The following is a 25,420-nucleotide window of genomic DNA, read 5'->3' as shown; positions in this document are numbered from 1 at the left end:
CTCACTTTTTACACCAGCTAATGTGGCTCTGTGAGGCCACATATCTTGGCAAGTGTTGTTTTTGGTTTATAGTCAATTTTAACTGGGTCTGACAAGCATGAATGGTCCCCCATGACCAGAAAGGATAAATCAGATTGAAGCTGCTAATTTGGAGGCTTATGGCGCTCTCTTGTGGCCACACTGACTCTGGCACTAAATGAGTGGGAGAAGTGGCTATTTTTCAGGAGCATCATTGCAATTACATGGGTGGTTAGTCCAGGCCAACCTGACATGGAACCAGCACACACACAGCACAAATCAAGCAGGTGAGAGATGCTGCAGAATCACAGGCTGAGCTGGAAATGAGATGCGGTGGGGTGGGGTGGGGGGGGGGCATTCAGATCTTTATCTTATAGCTCTCTCTTGGTGATTAAGTTTATGCAAATATACTTTTTTATTTAATCTTTATTAATTTAGTCGACTGTACCCAAGGAAATGTACCCTGTTAGATTAATTTGATTGTATTTAGTTGAATTTAATTAATTTACTCATTTAAATCTGGTTGATTTAATGTATTTAGTTGTTTAGTTATTTTTGTTGAATGTACTCAATTAAATCAAAAATCCTTTAGTCATAATGTGACCTTGCTGTCCTATTAGTAATAACACTAATAGGCCTATATGGTTTCATGATATGATGGTTAAGTCGTGGTTAAGACTCAACGGCTTAGGGCCGAGCTTTGGGATAAAGACTTGTGTTCCTCCTCTCAGCTGAAAACCTTGACTCTCGGATATATGGAAACAAATTTGCAAAATAATACAGCTGAGAACATTAATCTTGAATGGTAAATTTCAGTCTCTAGCCTTAATGTGACCCTGTGTAAGTTGTAAATGTTGTCAAATGAGTATTAGTTAGTAAATTAGTAAACTGAAGTACAGGTCTGTAGTTTTATGATATGATGGGTAAGCAAAGGTTAAGATTATATTCATGGTACTTCACTTTGCGCCCTGTCTACACGGGTTGTGTAAATGTTTGTTTAAGTGTTTCCTCTTTCTGTGAATGGTCGAGTGTGTGATAGAAAATACTATATTCACAATACAACACGCAGCCTATTCACTCGGGGAGGGTGGGACCTCGGCTGCCATTGGCCTGAGCGCCGTGACGTCAGGGGGAGGAGGCGGGGCGTGTGGGTTTGATTGGCACCGTGTTCTCTGGTAGTCGGCTGCGGGACCAGGACAGACAGCTGAGGGGGGTCTGAATGTCCAACCGGGACGGTGTGCGTGCGTGTGGACTGGCGCGAACCGGCACGATTCACAGGTAAGTGACGGCTCGTGGTCCAACGCGTACTGCGGTGGCTTTTCTAGACTCATCCACTCGCTGGTGTTGAACAGAGACAAAGACACTTTGTCGTGTTGGAGGTGCAGCGGAGTTTGACAGAAGGTGGCGGTGGCAGGGGGAGGTTTGCCCCCCTGTGGAGCCCGCTCCCCTCTGAGAGCCGAGGCTTTATCCGGGCTCTGGTCACTTTGGTCCGTTGTGGATCCGGACGCGCTCCCTTTATTTCCCCCCTGTCTTCCCTGCTGATCACGGGGGAAGGATCCGGCGGGTGGGCTGGAGTCGTTATAAGTGCGCGCACGCCACAATGGATCGGATGGGTAACAAAAAAAATGGCCGCACGTGTGGCGAAATCGGTGTGAATATAGCCTGCAGTCGTGTGGCGGCGCAGGCGTGTATGGCACGGGTTTGGCGCACGGTTCGAGCGCACGGGCGTGGATCCATGACTGGGAGAGGATAGGAGGGGGACGGGCTGCGGGTTGTTGGAGGCAGGAGGGAGCCACCGCTCCGAAATGATAGACTGCAACATCCACCAGCAGAACCCCTGTGGGATCCAGATAAGACGCAGGGAGTGCGTTTTTAATCTAAAGAAAAAAGTCCCATACTCCAATATCTGCAACGTATAGATACATTTCTCTTATTCTTTTATAAGGAAAAACTTTCAGAGCAAATATCGACAGAGCATTGTATGGATGCAGAGCGTTGGCTGGGCACAGACCGGAGGCGCAGCCAGACAATCCTATTGATTTTAATTTTTTTGTCCTCCACTGTGATCCCTGCGTGCACCATTTAATAATAATAATGCACTCACAAGATGTCAGCCCCACTTTATGTAGAGCACTTAGTGGAAACTCAAAACCACCTACACAGCCTGTCATAACAAAGTATCAGACTCCGAGGAGCACATCAGGGTCAGTTCACTTGGCACAGGGTTAGAAGCTGATCAGGCCTCCTGCACGTGCTGGGGGAAGCCCATGCACGGATACGCAACATCCTTGGGGATCCTTCCTGGGAGTGGCCACCAGACTACTAAGAGGGGTTCTTGTTGCATGTGGAGTTCATGGGTCTTCCACTCTTCCTCTATTACAAGCCCTAATCTGATTTTCAAAATCGAATGAGAGCAACAAAAGGAGGAAGGGAAGGAGACGGAGACAGTTTAGTGCACGTCCAGGGCAGGGATGTACAGCCACAGATGTCAGAGTCAGAGATTCCAGGGTGACCTTTATTGTTCTGCGACAAGGCAGCCCGCAAAGTTTGAGACTTTTCAGCCCCTCATACGCATGCACATCCCTTCCTGTCGGCGGGGCGGAGGAAAACAGGACTTTCAAAACACACGCTCTTGATGTTGCAGCACATGAGAGATGAATGTGAGTCACTCAGAGACCAGATCCAACACTTAGAAGCCTCGACTTTTCCATTATTAATACACAGCTATGGGAAGGATGGTTCAGAGAGGCAAGGAGTGGAGCGAGAGCGAAAAGACACACACACGCACACACGCACAATGACTCAAACCTTCCATAAGAACAACACATCTACATACCTACAATCAAACCCTCCCTGCCCGACAGCAGACAGACTGCACCTCCCTACTGTTAACACACAGACTAACTGGCCCCATAACAGTGATCATAAGCTAATTACATCCCTGCCAAGAAAATACACAACTAAATTACGGAGAGGAACATTACTTTTTTATGTGTGTTTGTGTGTCAGAATTGCTACCAGGCAAAAAAAAAAAAACGTCTTTGGTGTTTTCTTTTTTTTTGCTGCAGCCTATAGTGCTGATTCACCAGATTTCATCCATCACAAAGGCCTTAAAGGGGCACACCACTGCAGATAAACAATAAAATCATCTAGATGGCATAAGACAGTGGGATTTTGTGTAGAAAATTCCTCCTGTTGTCTCTATTATCGCAAAAACAATCTGTGTTGCTCAATTATCATTCAACTCCACGCAAAATCCAAGTGATGATAATCATAAATACGTGAGATAAACAGCATATTTAATGCTAAGAACGCATTGGCATTAAGATCATATGAGGTCGTGATGTAACCAGATCAAAGTCCCATTCATTTCCTACAGGCGCTGCTCCAGCCACGAGACAGCCTGTGCTTCTATCAAAGGAGATGCATACGTTTGTAATTCTCCTCCAATATTCCAAAATGTGACAAGATAAATTGAGAAAGTCAAACGCCTCTCAGCGAGCCTCACTTCTTTTTCCTCTTATCTTTCCCACGTCCATTGAATTTCTTTTACATCATTTCTCCAACTTTGCAGTCTTGTTAAGTGCTGTTGCATCACCTACTCCATCCCCCTCATCCCTTCTCCTCCTCTTTTCCTTGATACTAATGATCAGGAGCAGGAGGCTGCATGATGGGGAAGAGCGAGAGACTGAGAAGGAGCAGGCGCAGCCATGTGGCGGCTTACATTATGTCAAAAGGTGCTCATTATTAAGTTCGCTGCATGTGCAGTGCCGAGAGGGTTCTGACGAGCTGCATGCGGACGGCTCTGTAATTGTATCAGGCAAAACCTCACGGAGGAGGGCGTAATGGTCATTTTTGGCGATGTGCACTGATGCAACAAATGGTGTCTGTGTTAAATAGTGGTTATCTAGATTGCAGGTGATGAGTAGAGGTATCGGCATGAATCAGCAGAAGGCTGGAGAAAGCTGCATCCTCCCTTTATACAAACTGAGCTGATTTCATCAACTTGCTATAGAAGCCGGAATAATGGGAGCTGAAATTCTGCTTTTATGGTGACTATTAAACATGTATTGATCTGCTAACGTGGCCATCTTGGGGGTCGCAGTGTAATCCTCTTATTGAGTGCTGTAACACATGGAGTGACCTACATAAGGCTTGTCTGGAGGCAGAGGGCGATGGCTGCGAGGCATGACAGGATGGAGTGGGTTAAGGGGGGGGTTGTATGACTAGGCTGTCATTACACATACATGCACGTTCCACATGTATGTAGGCTACACTCTGCTTCCGTGAATAACTCCTTCCCTGCAGTGTTCACTACCACACCGGTGTGTCATACAGAGGGGACGCCGCAGCCTCCGAGCTCAGGAAAGTTTACTAATTGCTCCTTATACCCCTGGAGTCCGCCAATGACGTGACATGTGGACCTGCCGGCGGGACAGAGGGCTCGCCAGCCTGCTTTGTTATTCTCAAGTCACTGAGAGCAACTGACAGTGACGGCTGCTCTCAGAGGGCAGAGAGTACGTGTGTTTTAATAGAGGAGAAGAGGACCTATAGACGTGATTTGAATGGTTCCTCCAAGATGAGTGCCTTATTGGCTTGCCTGTGTGTGTGTGTGTGTGTGTGTGTGTGTGTGTGTGTGTGTGTGTGTGTGTGTGTGTGTGTGTGTGTGTGTGTGTGTGTGTGTGTGTGTGTGTGTGTGTGTGTGTGTGTGTGTGTGTGTGTGTGTGTGTTGCATGACCCTGAGGGACGTATTCTACTCCATCTGAGACTATAGACTCACAAAATGTGCTCAATGAGGCGCCGCTTCGGAGGAAGAAAGAGATTTCCTGCTGTAGCTGGAAAGGAACTGGAGAAATTAAAACCACACAGCCTGCTGCTGTTTGTCTGTGCGTGGAATCGCGTGCATATACACACACTCACACGCACACTAGTGTGTTTGTGTGCGAGTGAGACGGCAATGATGTTTTGTACAAAAACAAAACCTCTGATTCCCCCCGTAATCCTCCCTTCCATGAGCTGTCCATCATCTGTGTACTTGGCAACCAGGGGGCACTTTTTGTTGGCTCGTCCGTGCGTTCCGAACGGCCAATGGCAGCTAGGATTGAGTATGACCACTTCCTGTGATTTTTCTCTCTGTCGCAGGAGGAAACGGGAGCGGACCGTGTTGGATGTAACAGGCCTTCAGTGGGGATCCTGAGTTTGGGTGCATGCTTATGTGAGGCAACTTTGTAATTTTATGTTGCAACCCAGTTTGTAGTCCTTGAGATGACCTGGCTTTTGCATTCAAGTAAATCCATGTACAAGCTCCCCCATTCAAAGTAAAGCAAATTCTCAGGAAGCAATCATTCACATTCAGATTTAAATTATTTCCTTTTTCATGCAACTATCACCAGAGGAGCTCCTGTTACCAGGGTCTGGAAAAGACAGATAGTCATTATTGGTCCTCAGACGTCCTCGCACACCTCACTCAAGACTTTCTTGTCTCTTCCCTCTCCTTCCTTCATCCCTAGGCTTGGGATTCCTTTCCCTCAGCTCCCACCGTCTAATCTCTTCCTCTTCTTCTTCATGACCGCTAATCTATTCCCTATTTTCTTGCTCTGAATCTCTTCCCCTGAAATTCTTCCTCTCATTCTGCTCCGTCCATTTCATACATTCCTCTTAAACCAGACCATTCCCATCTTTGTCTGATCACTACACGCTCCTCCCTCCCTCTTTTGGCTCCTGCTCTGCTCTGTGGTGCGGATGACTTGGTGAGGAATTGCCCTGGTGGCTTTGCCTCCATTAACATTCTTCCAAGGGATATCCTTCACTTCCAATGAGTGTGCCGAGCCTGATTGTAATCTGCGTTGCGTAATGAATTGACTCCTCACTTCTCTCGCTCTCGCTCTCTTCGTCTCTAACAACGAAGGACCAATTAGCTCTAACATGATGGGTGAAAAGTCCTCCGTGCAGCACAAGGGATAATGGCAAACCGGTGATGAGTAGATGTCCTATTGTGTTATGTGATCACCTTGGAAACTGTTCCGACTGAACATGTTGGTACAACCCCAGACAAGAGAAGAGCTTAAGGTCAAAGGTTATGTGGACAGTGGGTTGTCCTCTTGAATGTGTCTGAGAGAGTATCCTCACATAGACAAACCCTCTTAAAGCTGTTCTCAGACATTAACTTCAGAGAAAGTCTGAACCATTGGGTCCGGACTTTCTCTGGAGGTTTCCGTTCACATATGAAGAACGCAGCAGGAGATTCTCCGCTCGGACGCGCTCACCACACATAAATCGAGCGTTCAGGCGACGGATGGCGCAGCAGGCAGGATGTAACATATTAATTCCGTCGTGGAGATCACGTGTATTTACAGCACATCAACACCGGCGTCTAAACTTTTGCGTCCGTCGCGTGTTAGAAACGCCATCGATGGGCCCACTTGCTCGTGGTGAATCCTCCAGAGAATCTCCTGCATTTTTCTCACAAGAGCTCATTGGGACATTATCCAGAGTTTTACCTGGGGGTCTGGTTGGAGAAACTCCAGAGAAAGTCCAGAGCCTCTCCATCGGACATTTGCGATCTCACATACAGCTCCTCCGGATAATGTCAGGGGAGTATCTGGAGTTCAGTGCATGTCTGAAAGCAGCTTCAGGTTCTTTTACACACCTGATTGAGCATGTACAACTTTTGGCTTTTATTGGATAATCTTTCCAAAATCTTGCTTCACTTTCCTGAACAAGCTTGGGGCGAATAGAGGAATAGAGGGAGAGTGAAAGAGGCTGAACTAAATGAGGGGTGTAAGAGTGATGATGTATTGTCCTGTGGGCGAGTGAAGGCATCAGTTATTTGTAATCACACCATTTCATTGTTTTGTTTTTTGCTGGCTTGCATTTTCTATTGGTCCATTTCACAATGGCTATTCAGAGCAGCACAAATGGGTTTTATCGCTGCCAGACTTTACAGTTCTACATTAGACAGATGATGTTGTAAATGCCGGTGTCTTCGGGATGTTGCTGGGGGCGTTCTGTCCAGATTGGGAGTCGGTTAAGGAAATTGACTCTTAAACCGTTTAAAAGGTCCAGTGTGTAAGATTTAGGTGAAAGGGATCTATTGGCAGAGCTGCAACATGCAACTTCACCACTAGATTTCACTACATCCTACACACGGAACCTTTTAATTGCATTTTTCACTATTGTAGGACCGATGTTTTTTCCAACTCGGGTATTACACAAAATATTAAAAAAAAATTCTATACCAACAATACAGAAATGACAGTTTCTAAATTGCCCTAAACTCAGATTTCTCTAATATCTGCTGCATCTGTACTTCCATATGATCCAACATCTATAACTGTACAAGTAAATCCTTAATTTGACAAATATTAACCAATAAAACGTACACGATAAACACAGCGATGGCGTAAATGCGTGAGTGTAAGTGAGAGATCCCTCTGGGAGTGAATGTGCTTTGTCATTACTTGGACATTTACTACGTGGATGGCGCCGTGCCAGCGGATGATGCATCCTTGAATGAGCTGAGTACAAGAACGACCCTGGATGACTCTGTTCATCACTGCGTAAGAAAAACGGCCTCCGTCCTCGAACACTGCTCCCGCCTTGCAAAGACGTCGAGATGGCAGAGATGGATGTAACAGATAATCCACGGGGGGGAAAAAACAAGTGTGTGAGGAATGATGAAATCGTTCACACATCTCTCTCTCCCTTTCTTCTCCTCTCTGCAGGTCTTCACAGTTGACTGATGAGTAGCCAGTAGGACTTGGGCTGGGCTACACCGACTGGCACAGGTAAACACAAATGTCCTCTTCCTCCGTACTGTGGGGATCATGTTTTCTGCATGCTGAAATAATCATTACAGCTCGGGGGGATTTGCCAGGTTCTGAAGCAGAGGATGTGCTGATCGCTGCTTTTAAAAGACACAGCTTTTTTTTTTTAAGAGCGCAACGGAAGCAGCTGGTTTTCAAACTGTTCGTGTAAATTACAAGGTTATTAAAACGTTTTATGTACTCGGAGGGCCATGCTCGTGTTAATCTAAACCAGTGCAATTGAAGTTTATATGAGAAACATCTGCATATATCCATCCACTGCCTATAAATCCTACCTGTCCTTGCTTGACCAGTATGTTTCTGTCAAATATTTGTCAGATACCTTGTTTTACACGATGATACAACATTTTCCGTCTGATCGCCGTACACAGAGCTCTTGCACACACTGCTTTCTCTTGTCTTTGACTCAGTGCGATTTACATACTGAAATGAGCTTGTTGCTGAATAATAAACCAATTATTCTAATTGAACCACGATTTAGATTAACTCATTATAGACTTGGAGCTCTGCGTTTTTCCTAAAATCCGTGTTGACATCCCACGATGCTTTGTAATGGCCTAAGTGCTTTTCTTTCCTTTTCACACTGCTGCTCCTCCACAGTCAAACTGCGGCTTTTTATTTTCTAATGAGGAATAATTAGTCTGACATTTTGGAGTTAAAATGTGAGTGTGTGTGTGTGTGTGTGTGTGTGTGTGTGTGTGTGTGTGTGTGTGTGTGTGTGTGTGTGTGTGTGTGTGTGTGTGTGTGTGTGTGTGTGTGTGTGTGTGTGTGTGTGTGTGTGTGTGTGTGTGTTTGTTTGAGCAACAAACTGTGAACTACCTTGAGTTCTGTGAGGGAAAAGTACTGGAATATTGCATTGACACCAAGAAGGGAAAATATCTTGCTCCTGTTCACACTCGTTAGCTAAAGGCCATTTCAACCATCGCCACACCGGCTCTGTTCGCCCTTTCAGAGATGTTTGAGAGCCAGTTATGATGAGCGAGGGACAGAGAGATTCTATAATCCCATGCTTTCGTGGCCAGATTAAAATCCCACGTCACAAATTGGGGGAGGGGTTGCATGCAGGGTCGTGCCTAGGATGGAGCGCGCGGGTGGGGGCGGGGGCGGGGGCTGGCGTGCGTTGTGGATTAAAACCTACAGATCTGCTCCGTGCACAGCTGTGGCGTTGTAGGAGGGGCTTGATGGATGGTGGAGGGGAGGAGCCTTTCCTTATTCTCGTCAACAACAGGACGTCTCTTTTGCCCTTCCTCCGTTCATGACATTTCTGATATTACAAGAACAACCAGAAGTATTTCTGCTGAGCTTTTTCAAATGGGTTGTTGTGTTTATGTTATTTATACGCAGGACTCTTGTATATGCAGTTGCTCAAGGGGTTCACCGGCTGCTTGGTATTTTAAGGATGGTAATTATGATACCTCAGTGAGTTTGTTCATCACCTGAACGTTGAGACTGAAATATCTCAACAGATGGGACTGCCATTTTACGGCCATTCGTTTTCATTGAATCGTAAAGAGACTCAAAATTTCGCATTTATCAAGTGAAATTTCCTAAACGATCCTCTACACTATTTGTATAGCACCATCAATACGATCGCAGTGTTATAACTCTTATACACCGAAATTAGCTAAAAATGGTAATTGACTCCTTTCCCATTAGAGGAGTTTGCGTTTCTGCCGTGCTTTTTCTATTCCAGTCTATCGTCTTCATATTAATGAGGCCCTGTAAAAAAAAAATGATTTAAAAAGTCTCTACTGCACCCAGTATTTTTCCCAAATGTATTTTGGCTCAGGAGTGAGGCCCAAAAACTTAAGTAATCCCGTCAGCACCTTAATTACAGTGACTTAGCATGAAGTAAGGTGATAAGGGCACATTCATTTCAGTGGGGACATGAGATGAAAGAAAAAAACGAGCGAAAGAGAGAAGAAAAAAAAGCCTAAATTAGACCGACACACGCTGCTTTAAGGAGGTGAGGGAGTACGTCCGAGCACAATCCGCACACACCGAGTTCCTGCACGTCTCTGCAGCGGCGGGTGTCCGAACCCTGAGCAGTGTGAATGGGAGTAAGAAGCAGGGAAAAGAATGGGAACGTAGGGTAAACATCCCCCCCCCTTCAGTAATACTTACATAAGATTACTTACATAATGGCACATTCAACTGGTGTGTATGTGCGCGTGTCAGTGACATGTTGCAAGAGGGGGGCAACTCAACTTTGGGTGGGGTCGAGTGGGGCTGGGGGGACACAAGGAGAGGTATTGGAGCAACAGCAGGAGAGGATTTGGGGATTATGTGTGTGTGTGTGTGTTATCAATGGGGAGGGGGCTCAGGGTTGGGAAGGTATTAAAGGCCGAGTGGAGGGTGGGGACTGTCGAGCATTGAACACATGTCCACATCTGTAAGTGCGATCCAGCGCTCTACCTCTCTCTCGCTCTCGCTCTCTGAAATCATCTTCACGTCAGACCTTCTTCACAGATTTCTCCCCATCATCTCTCCGCCTCCTCTGTGCTCCTCTTCCCCCTCCTCGTCTCTTAATATCCCCTGATCTTAATCCCACTCTTTTGTCGTTCTCGTTGTATCTCTGTCATTCTCTAACCTCAAACCCTCCTTCTCTCTCTCTCTCTCTCTCTTTCTCCTCTGCACCTTCTCCTCTCTGTTTTATTTTTTTTGGGAGTTTAGAGAGAAAGCAGTGCCAGACAAGAGGATTGGAGGACAGACGACATAGTTGCAGAACTGCTGGTGGTTGACTAGTGGTTATAGCCTTAGCGTACTTTTGGCAGTAGGCAGCGAGAAGGAGGGCTTGGCGATGGTCACGGCTATGGAGGATGCCTGTCCCAATGGGGTGCGGGAGGAGAAGGAGGAGGAGGAGGTGACGGCCCTGAGACATCCTGGCGTGGAGGGGCCCCCGGCCGAGCGGTCCACCCAGGGAGCACAAACGTCTGGAGGTGAGAAAAGGAGGAGGCGCTGTGTTCACTTATTCAGACTCGGAGCCATACTGTGGTCTTTTTGTTCTGAAATTCGAGAGGTAGGGATTGATGAATGTGTTTTAATCAAATATTCATAAGCGGAAGGCAGGTAGAGGGAGTCGACCGCCAGACTTTTCATTTATCTTTAAATATGAATAGATGATCCAACAATCCTTTGGAGTGGTGGTTCTACACCCGCGTTGTCTGACGTGTCCCCGCACTTACGTCAGAGGAACTTGTCACCACCTGTCATGTTCCAAACGTGTTCAACCCAATTCACGTTGTACTGGATGCTATTTCACACTACTATTATTGTAAAGGCTATTTGAACTATCAATATTTGGACTGATTTAGTCATGTTTACATTTAAAATATTACCACTGTGGCAAAAAGCTTTCCACTAATTATGACTTTTTGTTTATATTTCAACTGATACATTTAGCTATTTCAACTGTGTAGCAATTTCGCTAACTATTTTAACCATTATATCTGTTGATTATAATATCTACTTTAAACATTTACATGTGAATGTATTACTTTTAGCTAACTATTTTAACTGCTTAATTATCACTTTTAGCTAACTGGGTCAGTTGTTTATCCATAAAGTTAAAAAACTTTGCTACTTCAAAATTTAAATTACTAGGCAACTTTTAGCTAACTCGTTGAGCTGTTTATTCTTTATCTTTAGTTTTTTGAATTGTTTATTATTTACTTTTAGCTAAGTGTTACTACTTTAAGCTAATTGTAATCAGCTAACTAGTCCTGTTGTTTATCCATGAAGTTAAAAGTCTTCGCTATTTTGAAAGTTATTGGCTATTAGGCTACTTAGCTAACTGTTTGAACTATTTATTCATTACTGGTTGCTATTTTAACTATTTATTAATTACTTTTAGTTTACCTATATATATTGATTAGTTAAACTAACTATTTGAAGTGTTTTTTTCAATAATTTAATTTTTTTCAAATGAGTTTAGCTTCTCTCCAGTCGTTGACCACCAGGCAGCTGCAGAAGGAACCTGAGGCTTTAGAAAAGCTTTTGCTTTGAGTTGCCTATTTTCCCAGAAGGAGGTTCGGTCGTTAACCTGCACTACTGAAAAGAAATACACTAAAATATATATAGTGTATTTGTTATGAGTGATGTTGCTTTCGTTCCAGTCAAGGTGCTCCTGTGATTTCAATCTTGCGAGCTGAAAAAAAAAATAATAATACAGGTTGCTGGGTCTTTTCCTGTGGGATTTGCCTGGAGTTCCTTGAAAAACAAGAGGTAGGAATTCTTAAGTAAGGAGTCTCTGCATTGGCATTCAAACCACGCAGTGCTGGTAGGTGTGCACATGGGTGGTGGTTCGATGGTGAGGGAGACTGGGGACACGCCAGAGAGCTGCAGTGAGAAATTAAAGAGCAGGCATGCAGGATGATTTATTATGTAGATGAACCAACCAGCTGAAATGAAAACACTCTGCCGCACTGTACGCTGCTCTCTGAGCATTTCCAACTTCTTCATGGCCAGGCTGAGCAGGAGGCCGGTAGGTGGTTTTATCACCGTGCCATATTTTGTAGGATTATAGCGACTCTAGGTAGGAGGCTTGTTGGAATGAGTAATGTACACACTAGTACACGTGGCAGAGGGGGGGGGGCGGCGGACGGGCCGGGATGAGCAAACATTCCTGTGGTCGTGAACGCGATGACACAACGAGCTGACCAAAGTTTGTCAGCATGAGAGAGGGGGAGAGCACAGAAACTTGGATGTAAGCTCGGATACGTCGGCGTGTTTTCGGGATCGTGTTCAAGTATGTTAGTGAGGTCAGTTTTGATTTTGGATTTCTTTCTCTCCGCTTTGCACATTTAAAATTCACTCAAGACTCCGACAAGTTATTTCGTTTTTTGATGCGGGAATTTGAAGAATAGCGAAAACACAAGTTTAAGCGATTTGAGAAAGTGAGTGAGTGAGTGAGTGCACTGCAGCCAGGCTGGTGTTTTAATGCTTGTTTATGTTTGTGTGGAGGCCTTTACAGTTACAGCTCTGAAAGATTGTGTGTGGCGCCGATACCGAAACTGAATACCCTGCATATTCTGTGAATTAGTAGTACGGAGGTTTATATATACATCAAGAGATGAATGTAGCTGCGTGGATATAAGGTCCGATCATCTGCAGTGCTGCTGCTTAACCCCCTCCCTATTTGTTCTCCTTTAAGAGGATCATAAATATTTAAGGTTTGTTTTTGGATGGAGCCTGCTGTTTATGGAGTCTGTCTGGGCTCAAACCGCAGCGAGGTCCTCGGCCCACTGTAACATCAATTGTATTTTTACAATCTCTTCCTCTTTAATCATACAACCCCGTGGCCCCTGCATGAACGACGGATGAATGATAAGTGATTTGAAAACAATGGCGAACTGATGTGGCAGTTTTTGTGCTGCAGACCAGAAAAAAAAGTGGAATTTAAAAAGAGATGATATCTGAGAAACATTAAAAGATTAATTTGGGATAAAAGGGCCTTCTGAGCCCTCACAAAAGAGGCAAACGTGAAATTCAGATTTTTACACGCGAGAACAAAAGTAGTAGAAACGTGTGTAGTGATATGTGGAATTTCCATGTGAAACGCTGTCTCGGGTAAAATAGCTGAGACTGCATTTATCACGTATGAATTGATTTCTTTTATGATGGCCCGTTGATTAAGATTTCACCACACATCGAGCATTTGTATTTCCAAGGCATTGGCCGATTTTAGTAAGTGCCACTTCTTCTAAATGGGAGACTGAAGTATGACTTGACCTCATGACATTGAACATGAGTCAGGGTTACACAGTAATAATGGGATAGGGGAACAAAATACAGTATGTACATGAGAGTGAAGCAACTGCATACAAGTGCTGACTGGACATACATTTACTACCCACATAAGTGTATAATGACACACACACACACACCCACACACACAAACACACATTCCCAGGGCTTTAAGTGTCTTAAATGGGCTTACATGGGCATTACATTTGAGACCCTGGCATTAAGGCGTTAACTGGCTCATACCTGCAGTTGTCACCTCTCTCCCTCTCTCCCTCTCTCTCCCTCTCTCTCCCCCTCTCTCCCTCTCTCCCTCTCTCCCTCTCTCTCTGTCTGTGAACCGGACTCTATCGCAGTTTGTTTGTCAGGAATTATTCTCACAACTTCACTCTTGAAAACCTGGAGATTTGTTGTGATTCAACATGCATTTTATGGTGTAGATGGATAGATAGATAGATAGATAGATAGATAGATAGATAGATAGATAGATAGATAGACAGGATATCCTTGAGCTTGAACGTAGAACTTATGCTACCGCTCTGCACTTTCCCCCCGAATGATTCATAAGCTGTGTAAACAGACCTGAGTTACTGCCCCTCCTGAGGGAGCTTTAGTTTGATCTCCTGTGTGACTTGTGTTTGCAGCCGTGCATTAGGAGAGTGAATGGGCTGCAGTCATGATCAAGGTCACATTATGAAATTGTCGTTTCATTTGCAGCCTTTTGGACGATTATTGTTTTGCAGTAACCTGAAAGTTAGAGGCTGGTTCTGACCCAGAGAGCTGTTAGACCCAATAATTATATTGACACTTGTTTTACTCTATCCAGTCAGCTGAAGTCTGACCTTTATAGGTTTAATGTTCTCAGTCCACTTGGTCCAAATAACCGTCTTTTTCTTTTCAGATTTTTGGGGAAACTGTCAACCTTTTCATATTGTACACAGTATTTAATATACTATTTTGTATCTGTTTGTTAATGGTGATTGTATGATATTTGGATTATTGATATTCCCCACAATTACAATAGTTCATTCTCATCCTGTAGTTAAGCTAGTTGAATTTAGTTGTGCTTGACATATTCTTCAGCAGCCCTCATCTGAAATATTAAAATTTCCCTCCTTCTCCCTCTTATCTTTTATACACGGTGTATTTTCAGACTTGGCCTGGAGAATACCATTAAGCATTCTGGAGATAACACTGTTACATGTTATGGATTTGGTTGATGATGATAATTTTTTCATGGTTTTGATCACCCTTGTTTCTAAAGCTACACCCAAGTTGGGTGTAGCTTGTTAAAATATTAAAATAATCTTTTGATCTATTTGGAAAAGATTCCTATGAATGAATCACCTCTTCCACACATTTTACATTTTCCTGCCAGGTTTTCAGTTACACATTATTCCAAGGATTAGCATCTTATTTAGTAATTTAGTATCTTCTGCCCTCGCTACAATTTGTTCCCCTCCTGTCATTTCACTTTCAATCTCATTCCTCTTGCGGTGTAGGCCCCTGCCACTAGATACCTCTGTAAATTGTAAAGTTTAATATTTGATCTCGTGTTTTTTCCGTTGCCATAAGTATCTGGGAATCTCTTTGATCTGTATCTTTGCTGCAAGACTCTGAGAAAGTGGCCAAACTTTCATTTTGGTGCTGAGTCAGTGACTTCTTCTTCTCTCTCTCTCTCTCTCTCTAGCTGCTGCAGTGTCTTAAAAACTGTTGCGTGTGTGTTTATGCTTTGTATGACTTTCACGCCTGAGCTAACGCCTCCTTATCTCTCTCCCTCTCTCTTTTTCCGTCTGTGTCCGTATCTCTCGGGCCCGTCCATCCAGCCATGCAGCAGGTGTTGGATAACGTGGGTGAGCTGCCCACCTCCACGGGTGCCAAGGACATCGACCTGCTCTTCCTGCGCGGCATCATGGAAAGTCCCATTGTACGTTCCCTCGCCAAGGTAGCACACACACATAGATCAGGGTGAGGCAGGCTAACATGCTACCCAGGTCCAAGCCCTCTGCCTCTGCCTCACACCTGCACCCAGCAGTGCTTTGCTCGCTGTGACTGAGGTGCTGATGTACGATCGGGCCTTGGCTAACACAGTGCATACATTCTGTCAGTAACAAAGTGATGTAGCGCTACTCCGTTATCTCTGTTTTTTGAACTGGCAGTGCACGTATTGCCTGTGCACACATCTCCAGTGCTGTTTAAAGTCCGCTGATCTCTGACTTCAGTCAGGGGACAGTCGTAGTTCCTGCTCGACAGGCTGTTGTCATTTCCCACATTCCGCTGCTCCCCTCAGGGATGGATCTTGTGGGGAGGACAGATGACTAAACTAAAACAAATACTCCTTTTGACTTGTAACAGTGAAACATAAGACAGGCAGTGGCTGGCTCACTCAGTCAGCAAAATATATATTCCATGGTAAACCAGCCCCATACCGTCCATGCATGAAGAATCCAATGTGATGGTGGCAACCTATTTATTCTAACTACTCAAAACTAAAAGCTCTGTTCGTCTCATCGGTAAGAAACCTACACTCCCTGAGCTTCTCTGTCTGTCTGTCCCCCCCCACCCTTAGGCTCACGAGCAGCTGGAGGAGGTGAAGCTGGAGGCGGTGCAGGACAACAATGTGGAGCTGGTGACCGATATCATCGGAGACATCAACAACCTCAAGGTTAAAGACGACAGCGCGGCCGAACTGTCCAAGCTGCTGAAGGAGCCACACTTCCAGGTGAGGCGGTAAACACACATACACACACATACACACACTTAGTACATGTGCTGCATGTTGGATCTTTATCCTGGTGATAAGGTGAATAACACATAAGGATGTTATAGGATATTTCTGGACAAATTTGTGCTGCTAGTGAATTTATAGCTGGGGAAGTGAAACACAGGTGATCAGCAGAGGTTGCAAAAATACACACATTTATACTTAATAGATACTTGACTCAAGTATAAGTATAAGTACTGATTCAACTTCTTTACTCAAGTAAAAGTATAAAAGTACAGGATTTGATATGTACTCAGAGTATAAAAGTAAAAAGTATCCATTTAAAGGCCATTTCTGTCGGCTGGATCTGAGCAAAGCAAACTGAGCCTTGTTTAGTTTTACTTCACAATAGAATAAAACAGAATATACTTATCCTTGATACTTATTTTACCCCGGGATCGACTTTTCTGAGTTATTGTCACATCAGGGGTTTAGGTTGACATCTATTGAGATGTTTGTGCATTCAAATGAAAGTAAAGATACAGATATTTGTGTTATGAATGTAGGGAGTAAAAGTAAAAAGTAATCAGAAAAATAAATACTGAAGTACAGTTAGCTTAAATATCAGTAGAGTACAGTTACAAAGTGTTTGTTTCTTTCCACCTTTGGTGATCGGTGACACTATTATAGCACATTTCTATCACATATTATTGCAACTTTATTTCCATTAATAAAATAATGATCAACATTATAAATAAAAGTTAATTTTGCAGCTCTCTGTTCCAGTAACTCAACCTGTTGCCAGTTTAAATCATGTATGTTGCACCTTTATCTGAGTAAAATGAGTTTCTGCATTGAACCACATTATATTTGTTTGAACTAGCAACTGGTTGTGATGTTTTTCTGTCACTGTTTTGTGTCGTAGTAAATGTTACACTCTCCAGTCGTGTAATGTTTTGACTGTAGATACAGTAGCACAGAGATGATATTTTGGATCCCGATCTCGTGCATCCGTCGGGACTCTATAGCCTCTATCCCCAGACCTGCCAGGGGCTTTTAACAGGCTCCACCAATAGGAGTTACACTTCTGAGCCCGATGAGGCCTGTGCACCAATCAGAGCCCTTTGTGCTGTAAGCTGGAGGATAAGACCCTGTTGACCTACTGAGAGGGAGGGAGGGAGGGAGGGAAGGAAAGGCAGGCTGGGGGAGAAAAGAGAGAGGGAACGAGGGAAGCAGAAATTACATCACATAGTGAATGTGTGACTTTACAGACTTCTGTCCCTTGTCTGATTGTCAGGAAGGTGTTTTAAGAGAGAGTTCTGATACTATATGAAGAAATGATTTTGGATTAAAGCCATTACTGGGCGAAATAATTGAGTGTATTTTGGTGTTAATCCATGTTTGGGATTTGAGACGTGAGATGATTAGTCTTTTTTTAAACTATTAATTTGCTGTTGAGAAGGCGCATGTGAGAAGTTGATAGTTTAAACAGCTTTGTGCTCACATTCCTATTTATTTCTTTTTTTTAGAATTAAACCCAGCAGACAAAATAAAAGAAAAACTGTCACAGATACGGCAGCATTGTAAATAACTAGTAGAGAATAATACAAACGCTTCAGCTCAGCTGTCTGCTCTTGACTCGAGTGTAACTGTAACTGCGCTACTTCACCATTCTACCACCTGTCAATACTTCATACAGACATCAGCTTTTATATAATTATATAAATATATTTATATAAATTTTGTTATTTAAAGTGAGACAGATACAGGATAATAGTGAAATGTAGAGTATCAGTAGCTCACGTGGGGAAGAGGCAGCAAACTGAAATTAACAGAATATTTACAGATTAAAAACATCAGCAACCTTAAGCATACAGCTCATACCAGAGTGTAAACCAATGACTGTATTCAACTGTGTGTTTATTGTTTTAGGATTCAAATTTTCATTAGTAAGAAGACGAGTGTGTGTGTGTTTTATTTCCTCCAAAACTTACATATGCATCATCTCCCTCTCTCAGTCTCTTTTGGAGGCACATGACATGGTGGCCACAAAGTGCTTCGAAGTCCTGCCCCCGGCCGAGATACCCAATGACGCAGCGGTGAACAGCGCTCTGATGCAGGCCGACGCTGTGCGCATGATTGGCATCCGAAAGAAGGCCGGAGAGCCACTGGTGAGCGGAGACACACGCTAACTGAAATGATCTGTGTGTACGTGTGTATGTGTATGTGTGTGCGTGTGTATACATTTTTGTTACCTGTTATGAACCTATTTTTCCAGCATAAATACTGACCATGTCAGGACCAGTAAACCTCATGGGGATCAAAGCCTGGTCCTAATAAGGCAAACGTTAATTTCTGAGCTCCTGGTGAGATGTAAATGGTGGGTGTGTAAAGGTATGAACTGACCCTGGTTAAGGTAAGGGATAAAGTTTTGGTTAGGCTATCCAAAATAAATTGAAGTCAATGCAAAGTCCTACTAAGGATAGCTGTGCAAACGTGTGTGTGTGTGTGTGTGTGTTTTGTGTGTGGCATTGGATGAGTACATGAAAAACAAAGTAAAACACAGGTGTCTATTTCTCCGGGGCGAAACAACATCATCATCATCTCACCTCCTCTTCCTCTCAGGGTGTGACGTTTCGAGTGGAGAAAGAGGAACTGGTCATTGCCAGAATCCTGCACGGCGGCATGATCGACCGGCAGGGCCTGCTCCACGTGGGCGACATCATAAAGGAGGTGAACGGGAAGGACGTGGGCAACAACCCCACCGAGCTGCAGGAGATGCTCAAAGACTGCAGCGGGGGCATCACGCTGAAAATCCTCCCGAGCTACCGGGACGCTCCTGCTCCTCCACAGGTATACGCTCACACAACCACACACACACACACACACACACACACACATACGTCAAATGAGATGATAACGTCAACACAAGCATGCGCACTTATGTAATAAGGTGGCAGATGTTGGGCAGTGGTACAGGGCGGGTGATGTGTCCTACAGCCCTCCTACAATCCCCTGTGCAGGAATGTGAACCCTTGCAGCCCTATTAATAACACTCCACATGCTATCTAGGTCACACTAGCCATTTCTGTCTCTTACACACACACAGGCTTCTTGTAATCTCACGCTCCCTCACATGGAAAGTACAGTGATTTATGATATTTATAGTCCTTTTCCTCCTTTTCCCCAGTTGTAGCTCTTGAGTAAAAACCCTCAACAAACACATATAAACCCAGAAAAATGTTTTTTTGGGCCGAAACTGAATGAACAGCAGTTAGAGTGGATGAGACAGAATGCAAAATCACATCCTGCTCTGTGGCTCAGGGCGCGCTGCACAGAAGACTTTACTGGCTTGTTTTATTGCTTCCTCTGGTTGCTTGTTTAATCTTATACGTCAGCCAGAGCACTTGCCTTCCTGGCAAAAAATAAGTCTCTGCAGCCTGAGCAGCTGTGTCAAGTGCATTGTGGGACATAATGGGTGTGAATTCGATTCTATCGTGTCAGTGTGGCCATGTTCAGACCTGATGTTAACGTCCAGACAGCGGTGTGTTCAGGTCTGAGCGCACCCAATTGTGTCCGATCACAAAAGCCACAATCGGACGCGGTCTGGGGACGCATGTGGAGACGTTCTCTTCGCTGTGTGAACGCAAACGTGTCCTTGGCCACATATGAAGGTCCGTCTACTCGCTGCAGTTTCACAATAAATCCAAAGTTTTTTTCTCAGCGTCCATACATTTGTTTGCTAAGACAACATCAACCCTGACCTCCACACTAACGACTGATACTTTTCTTAAATTGGTCAAATCATTCATCACGGCACAACTGCACGAGATTCATTCACAAACACAGTGACTATGAACACATCTGTCAACTCAGACTGTGTAAAAACAATCACGAACCCAAAAGATGGTCGTGTTTATTTACATATAGTGCAGGGAAGTGAGGTCCAATCACAGGAGACGCATTCAGGACTCATTCCAATGCCAGGTGGGAACACACAGAACTAACATTGACCACTTGTGATTGGATATCTCAGGACGGATGTTAGCACCGCGTCTGAACAGGGCCTCAGTGTGAGACGGCGTGCTTAACTCGTGCTTCTCTAGTTTGTGCTTATGTGTTCGTCTCCTACACCGAAGCCACGTTTGTCCTTTGCCTGACGTGCGCCTAATGTCCCAATGACCACACACCCTTCAAGCAAAACTGTGCGTGTGTTCACGACAGGTGTACGTGAGGCCGTACTTTGACTACAACCCGGCCAGCGACAACCTCATCCCATGTCGGGAGGCGGGGATGACCTTCGAGAGGGGCGACATCCTTCAGATCGTCAACAGGGAGGATCCCAACTGGTGGCAGGTGGGCCTTCATTCATCGATTCTCCTTTATGTTTCACTGCCTCTCGCCCAATGTCAGCTGGGAGTGGCTCCAGCTCCCCCTGCAGCCCTCTAAGGATAAGTGGTATAGATAATGGATGGATGGATGGATGTCTGTCACTGAAGATGAAGACATGAACTGATTTACAATCTTGTTCCAGGCGTGTCATGTGTTGGCTGGAGCTACAGGACTGATACCCAGTCAGTTCCTGGAGGAGAAGAGGAAAGCTTTCGTCCCTCGAGACTTTGAAGGATCAGGTGGGTCCCTGCGAGTGTTTCTTGGTGGTGTTTTTGTATAGATGCTGTGAATTGAGATTGGTTCGAGCTAAACGCTTCCAGTTTCTCTCTTGAGCAGTGCTGATGTGGAAAAGATGGAGTGGCCCCAGAAAAGTCTGTCAACTGTTTTGCTGCCAGATTTCTCAATTGCTTTTACCACTTTAAACTGATTCATGGTGAATGCGCCTGGGTAGAGGATGGTTTAAAAAAATTAAAAAAACTTGAAAATGGTCCACACCTGCCCCCTTTTGGCCAAACACCATAACTGCAAAATGAAGCAGCACATATAATGTTGAGTCTTGTTTTCTAGGCATCCTCTGTGGCACTATAGCTGGAAAGAAGAAGAAGAAGATGATGTACCTGACGGCCAAGAACGCAGGTCAGAAAACTCCCCACGCGGCTGACCCTCAGTTCACATCTTAATTATCTTTTTGTTTTAATTGGCTCACAGTGTGATTGTGTTTTCACAGACTTTGACAGACACGAGCTGCAGATCTATGAGGAAGTGGCGAAAGTGCCACCGTTCCAGAGGAAGACGCTGGTTCTGATTGGTGCGCAGGGCGTGGGTCGACGCAGCCTCAAAAACCGGCTGATGGTCCTCCAGCCGACGCGCTTCGGCACGACTATACCATGTATGTTCCTGCTCACATTTCACTGTATTTTTAAGCTCTGTCACACCCCCGTCACGAAAAGTCAAATCAAACGTGATGTTCTTCCATCAGACACCTCGCGACGACCCCGTGACGACGAGCTGGACGGCAACTCCTACCACTTCACCAGCAGGACGGAGATGGAGGTGGACGTGAAGGCTGGCCGCTTCCTGGAGCACGGCGAGTACGATGGCAACCTGTACGGCACCAAGATCGATTCCATCCTCGAGGTGGTGGACACGGGACGCACCTGCATCCTGGACGTCAACCCACAGGTACGAGACGGTTTGAGACACTAAAGGTTGTCAGGTGTCTTTAAAGCAATGGGACAGCAGAGGTTGATTCTGGGGAAAACAGTGTTACAGAAACTCCAGTTTTTTATTTTGGTTGTAATGTCTCCCTCGTGTCTCTGTCCAGGCTCTGAAGGTACTCAAAACTGCGGAGTTCATGCCCTACGTGGTTTTCATTGCGGCGCCAGATTTCGATACACTCAAGGCCATGCACAAAGCTGTGGTGGACGCAGGCATCACAACCAAGCAGCTCACGGTAGGTTAACGCACTCGATAATAATATTAAATGCTACTCCTGGCACTTTAAAATGTCTTTGTGATGTCTCTGAGTATTGTAGTTCTTTGTCAACAATATTAGATATTAGCACACTATGTATGCACATAGATGCACTGTATGAATGTGTGTGTGTGTGTGTGTGAAAAGGCAAAAGTGCTAAAGCGCTTTGAGTGGCCATCAAGACTAGAAAAGCACTATATACTGTAAATAGAGACCATTTACCATATAATAATGGTAAATATATAATAAAACTGGAAACAAGAGCAATGTGGAACTGAAAACTGAGACTACAAACACTCAGAATTGATCTGCTTGGCTCTTTGAAAGACTAAGTAACCCACTGTCTAATGTGGTTAATCTCTACTAAGGGCTAAGTGATTTTGGGACTGTAATATTCCTTCATATCCTTCAAACTTGACAAAGGTCTAAAATTTCTATTATTATGGTCTTAAAAACTCGTAAACCTGCAGAAACCATGATACACCTGTATTACATCATATCAATTGTATATTTCCTTCTGTAAAGTTCTTTTTTTATTCACACACTTCCACTCTTTCATCGAGTCGCTCTTCATTTCCTTTAAGTTTCCACAACTCACCTGTCAACGTGTCTGCTAACAGGATGTGGACCTGAGGAAGACGGTGGACGAGAGCGCCCGCATCCAGAGGGCGTACAGCCACTACTTCGACCTGACCATCGTCAACGACAACCTGGACAAGGCCTTTGAGACGTTACAGGCCGCTGTGGACAAACTGTGCATTGAACCCCAGTGGGTGCCCGTGAACTGGGTGTACTGACGACCAGCCGCAGCCACTGAGCGGGTCACACTGACCCACCAGCATGTGTGTGTATGAGAGAGAGTGTGCGAGTGTGTGTGTGTGCGTGTGTATGTTAGTGTTTATGACCACAAAGGCCAAAGACGAGGAGACGAGTGCAGAGATACTTCTGCAAAATAACATTAATAATTATAAAAAAAGAAAAAACCTCCTACTGCTCTTTCTCCTCTTAGGCCTGCACGGCTCGCAACTTTTTTTCTACTCCAAACTCAAAGGGAAAGAGTGCTTATTTATTTTATAACTTTTTATGAAAGATCTTTCTATTCAATGTGGAATTCCAGTGAGAATGAAACAAAAGAAAATCTGGTCTCGTACTCGGGCCATATTTTTGCATTAATTTATTGTTGTTGTAGTGACACGTCTTATTTTGTAGTCTTATTGGTTTCAAAGTGTTTTTAGTTTGTTTGTTTTTCTGTCGTCTTCCCTCATGGACACCCAGGATTTACAATAACCATCCAGGCTCACCGATGAAGATGAGGAGAGACGCTGAGTTAGAAGATTATGAGCAGTCGTTGTCCAAGAAACCGTTTGGTGTCAAACGCCGTCGCCATGTTTGAGCGACGTGTGGCTGTGTGTTTTATTTTTTATTATTTCACCTCCCTACATCTGAATCCTTTGGTGTTAACCTAGCGGGCCCTAAAGTCTTCTCATGGTTTTGTCCACAGGAGGAACTGGGCGGAGGGAAATAAAAGAGCACAACTCTGTGAAGTTAAAGAAAAAACAACTTTATAAGATGAAGAATTGTCTGTGTCTGGTAATTCTGTGTAGTTTTGTTTTTCTTGTAGTTTTTGTGAGGTGATTTTATAGTTTAGTGTTTTGTCACACACGATCGTTTGCTTTGATTTGAAATGATCCTGTTCTCAGTGTGTGTGGCTGGAGTGTGATCGTCACTGTTACTGACTGCGTTAACCACTTTGTTAATGTTTTATATATGTGAATGTGGCTGAAATCCTCTCCCTCCCTGTGGTCTCTATCTTCAGTGTTGCATTACGCCAAAGCCCCGACCAAACTCCAAGTACTGTTTGAAATTCACAACTCTTAACTCGGATTAGTAGTTCAACTACAGGCTGTAAAATGAATTAATGTGATGCTGGATGCATCTTGCAAGGCCAAAGGGTAAATTTGTAGTACTACTGTATGTCTCATAATGCTTTGTAAATCTTAGTCAAAACCAGAGAGAATTAAAGAAAATGAGCTTTGATGAATATTCTTTGATTTATGTAACATTTCAACATCCTGAGATCAATTTGTGCCACGTTTCAGAAAAACAGCCCAACTGCCTGTTGAAGTGTTCGCATCAACCTCATGTCCACAGATTTGATTTTACATTTTTATCAGCAAGGTTATGAAGAATAAAGTTTATTAAACCTCACATGGGTGATTCTTTTTTTAAATTACTGATGTTTTAGTTAAATTCTTGTTTGTTTGTGTATCCGCAGAATGACTCCATAACCATTTCTGTGCGGTTGTGAGAGGATCCAAGGAAGAACCCATTACATGGCAAGATGGGGCTTTTATTTTCATTATTAAAAGTAGTTTGACGAAAAGAAATCCTTCAAAAATGGTCTCCACGATGAAAAAGTAATCAAAAAATCGATTAACATATATTAAAAAAGTTGTGAGACAGCAAGAAAACTTTTTTTTAAAACAATTTATTAATTAATAGCAACTTACAGTCAAGCCAAAGAGTGAACTACATTAAGTGATACGTATTCACATTATGTCCTCTAACAGGGTTTTACAGCATATCTTGTGTTCTGTAAGCATAATTGTTAACAAAAATAAAATAAAACAAGGAAATGTAAAATAGAAATCAAAAAGCTTACAACTTTACAACAACAAGAACAAGGAGCTTAGCAGTGGATGTGAACAAATTAAAAATCAGCAAAAAGACCCTCACCAGAACAGGAATGACAGCAAATTCAGTTTTGGCATGTCGTGGTTTAAATAATGGAGGAAAGAGGAAGAGAGAGAAGAGAGGAAATAAAACAACAACTCAAAAGGTTGAGCTCAAAATGACACAAATGAAGGGAGGTTTGAATTCACACGGCTGTGCAGGGCTGCCTTTGCCAAGAGACTTTGGTCACTTTGCTTCTCCATCATGGCTTACAATAACAAAAAGAACAAAAATAAAAAATCGCGCAATGTAAAAATGGCAATGGCCAATGAGAGCGGGGAGGGGGGAAAACAAAGCATCAGGAGAAATGGAGTGTCCTGGAATAAGCTCTAAGACAGAATGAACACGGGGGAGATTTTTTTTATACTTTTCAAGGATCTACAGATGATTGTCTGCTTTCTTTGAGTGAACGAGAAAATCAAAAAGTTTTGCAGTCGACTCCAACTCCAGGACAGCCCCTACATTCAGAGGAGGTAGATAACAGGGCAGAAAAAAGGAAAAAAAATACACACATTCAGAAATGTGTCTGAA

General features: G+C 43.9%; 1 protein-coding gene across 4 annotated transcripts; it reads left to right on the top strand.

Moving 5' to 3' along the window:
• Positions 1-1,162: 1,162 nt before the first annotated feature.
• On the top strand, positions 1,163-24,364 carry pals2b (protein associated with LIN7 2, MAGUK p55 family member b). 4 transcript variants are annotated; one of them, XM_035183279.2, is made up of 14 exons: positions 1,163-1,296; positions 7,743-7,805; positions 10,518-10,783; positions 15,413-15,513; positions 16,156-16,308; positions 18,309-18,461; positions 18,916-19,143; positions 20,515-20,646; positions 20,825-20,921; positions 21,250-21,318; positions 21,410-21,571; positions 21,662-21,864; positions 22,007-22,135; positions 22,777-24,364. In XM_035183279.2, exons 3-14 carry the CDS (start codon positions 10,645-10,647, stop codon positions 22,951-22,953), a joined length of 1,743 nt encoding a protein of 580 aa, XP_035039170.1. In that variant the 5' UTR covers positions 1,163-1,296; positions 7,743-7,805; positions 10,518-10,644; the 3' UTR covers positions 22,954-24,364. The 4 variants fall into 4 exon arrangements, with proteins under 4 accessions (XP_035039170.1, XP_035039174.1, XP_035039172.1 ...); XM_035183283.2 differs by lacking the exon at positions 10,518-10,783 and having other exon boundaries at positions 7,743-7,799; XM_035183281.2 differs by lacking the exon at positions 10,518-10,783.
• The last annotated feature ends 1,056 nt before the right edge of the window (positions 24,365-25,420 follow it).

This window comes from Hippoglossus stenolepis, chromosome 17, assembly GCF_022539355.2.
Source record: "Hippoglossus stenolepis isolate QCI-W04-F060 chromosome 17, HSTE1.2, whole genome shotgun sequence".
Lineage (NCBI taxonomy): Eukaryota > Metazoa > Chordata > Actinopteri > Pleuronectiformes > Pleuronectidae > Hippoglossus > Hippoglossus stenolepis.
The sequence above is the reverse complement of the archived record's forward strand: the minus strand, read 5'-3'. Positions and strand labels throughout refer to the sequence as shown.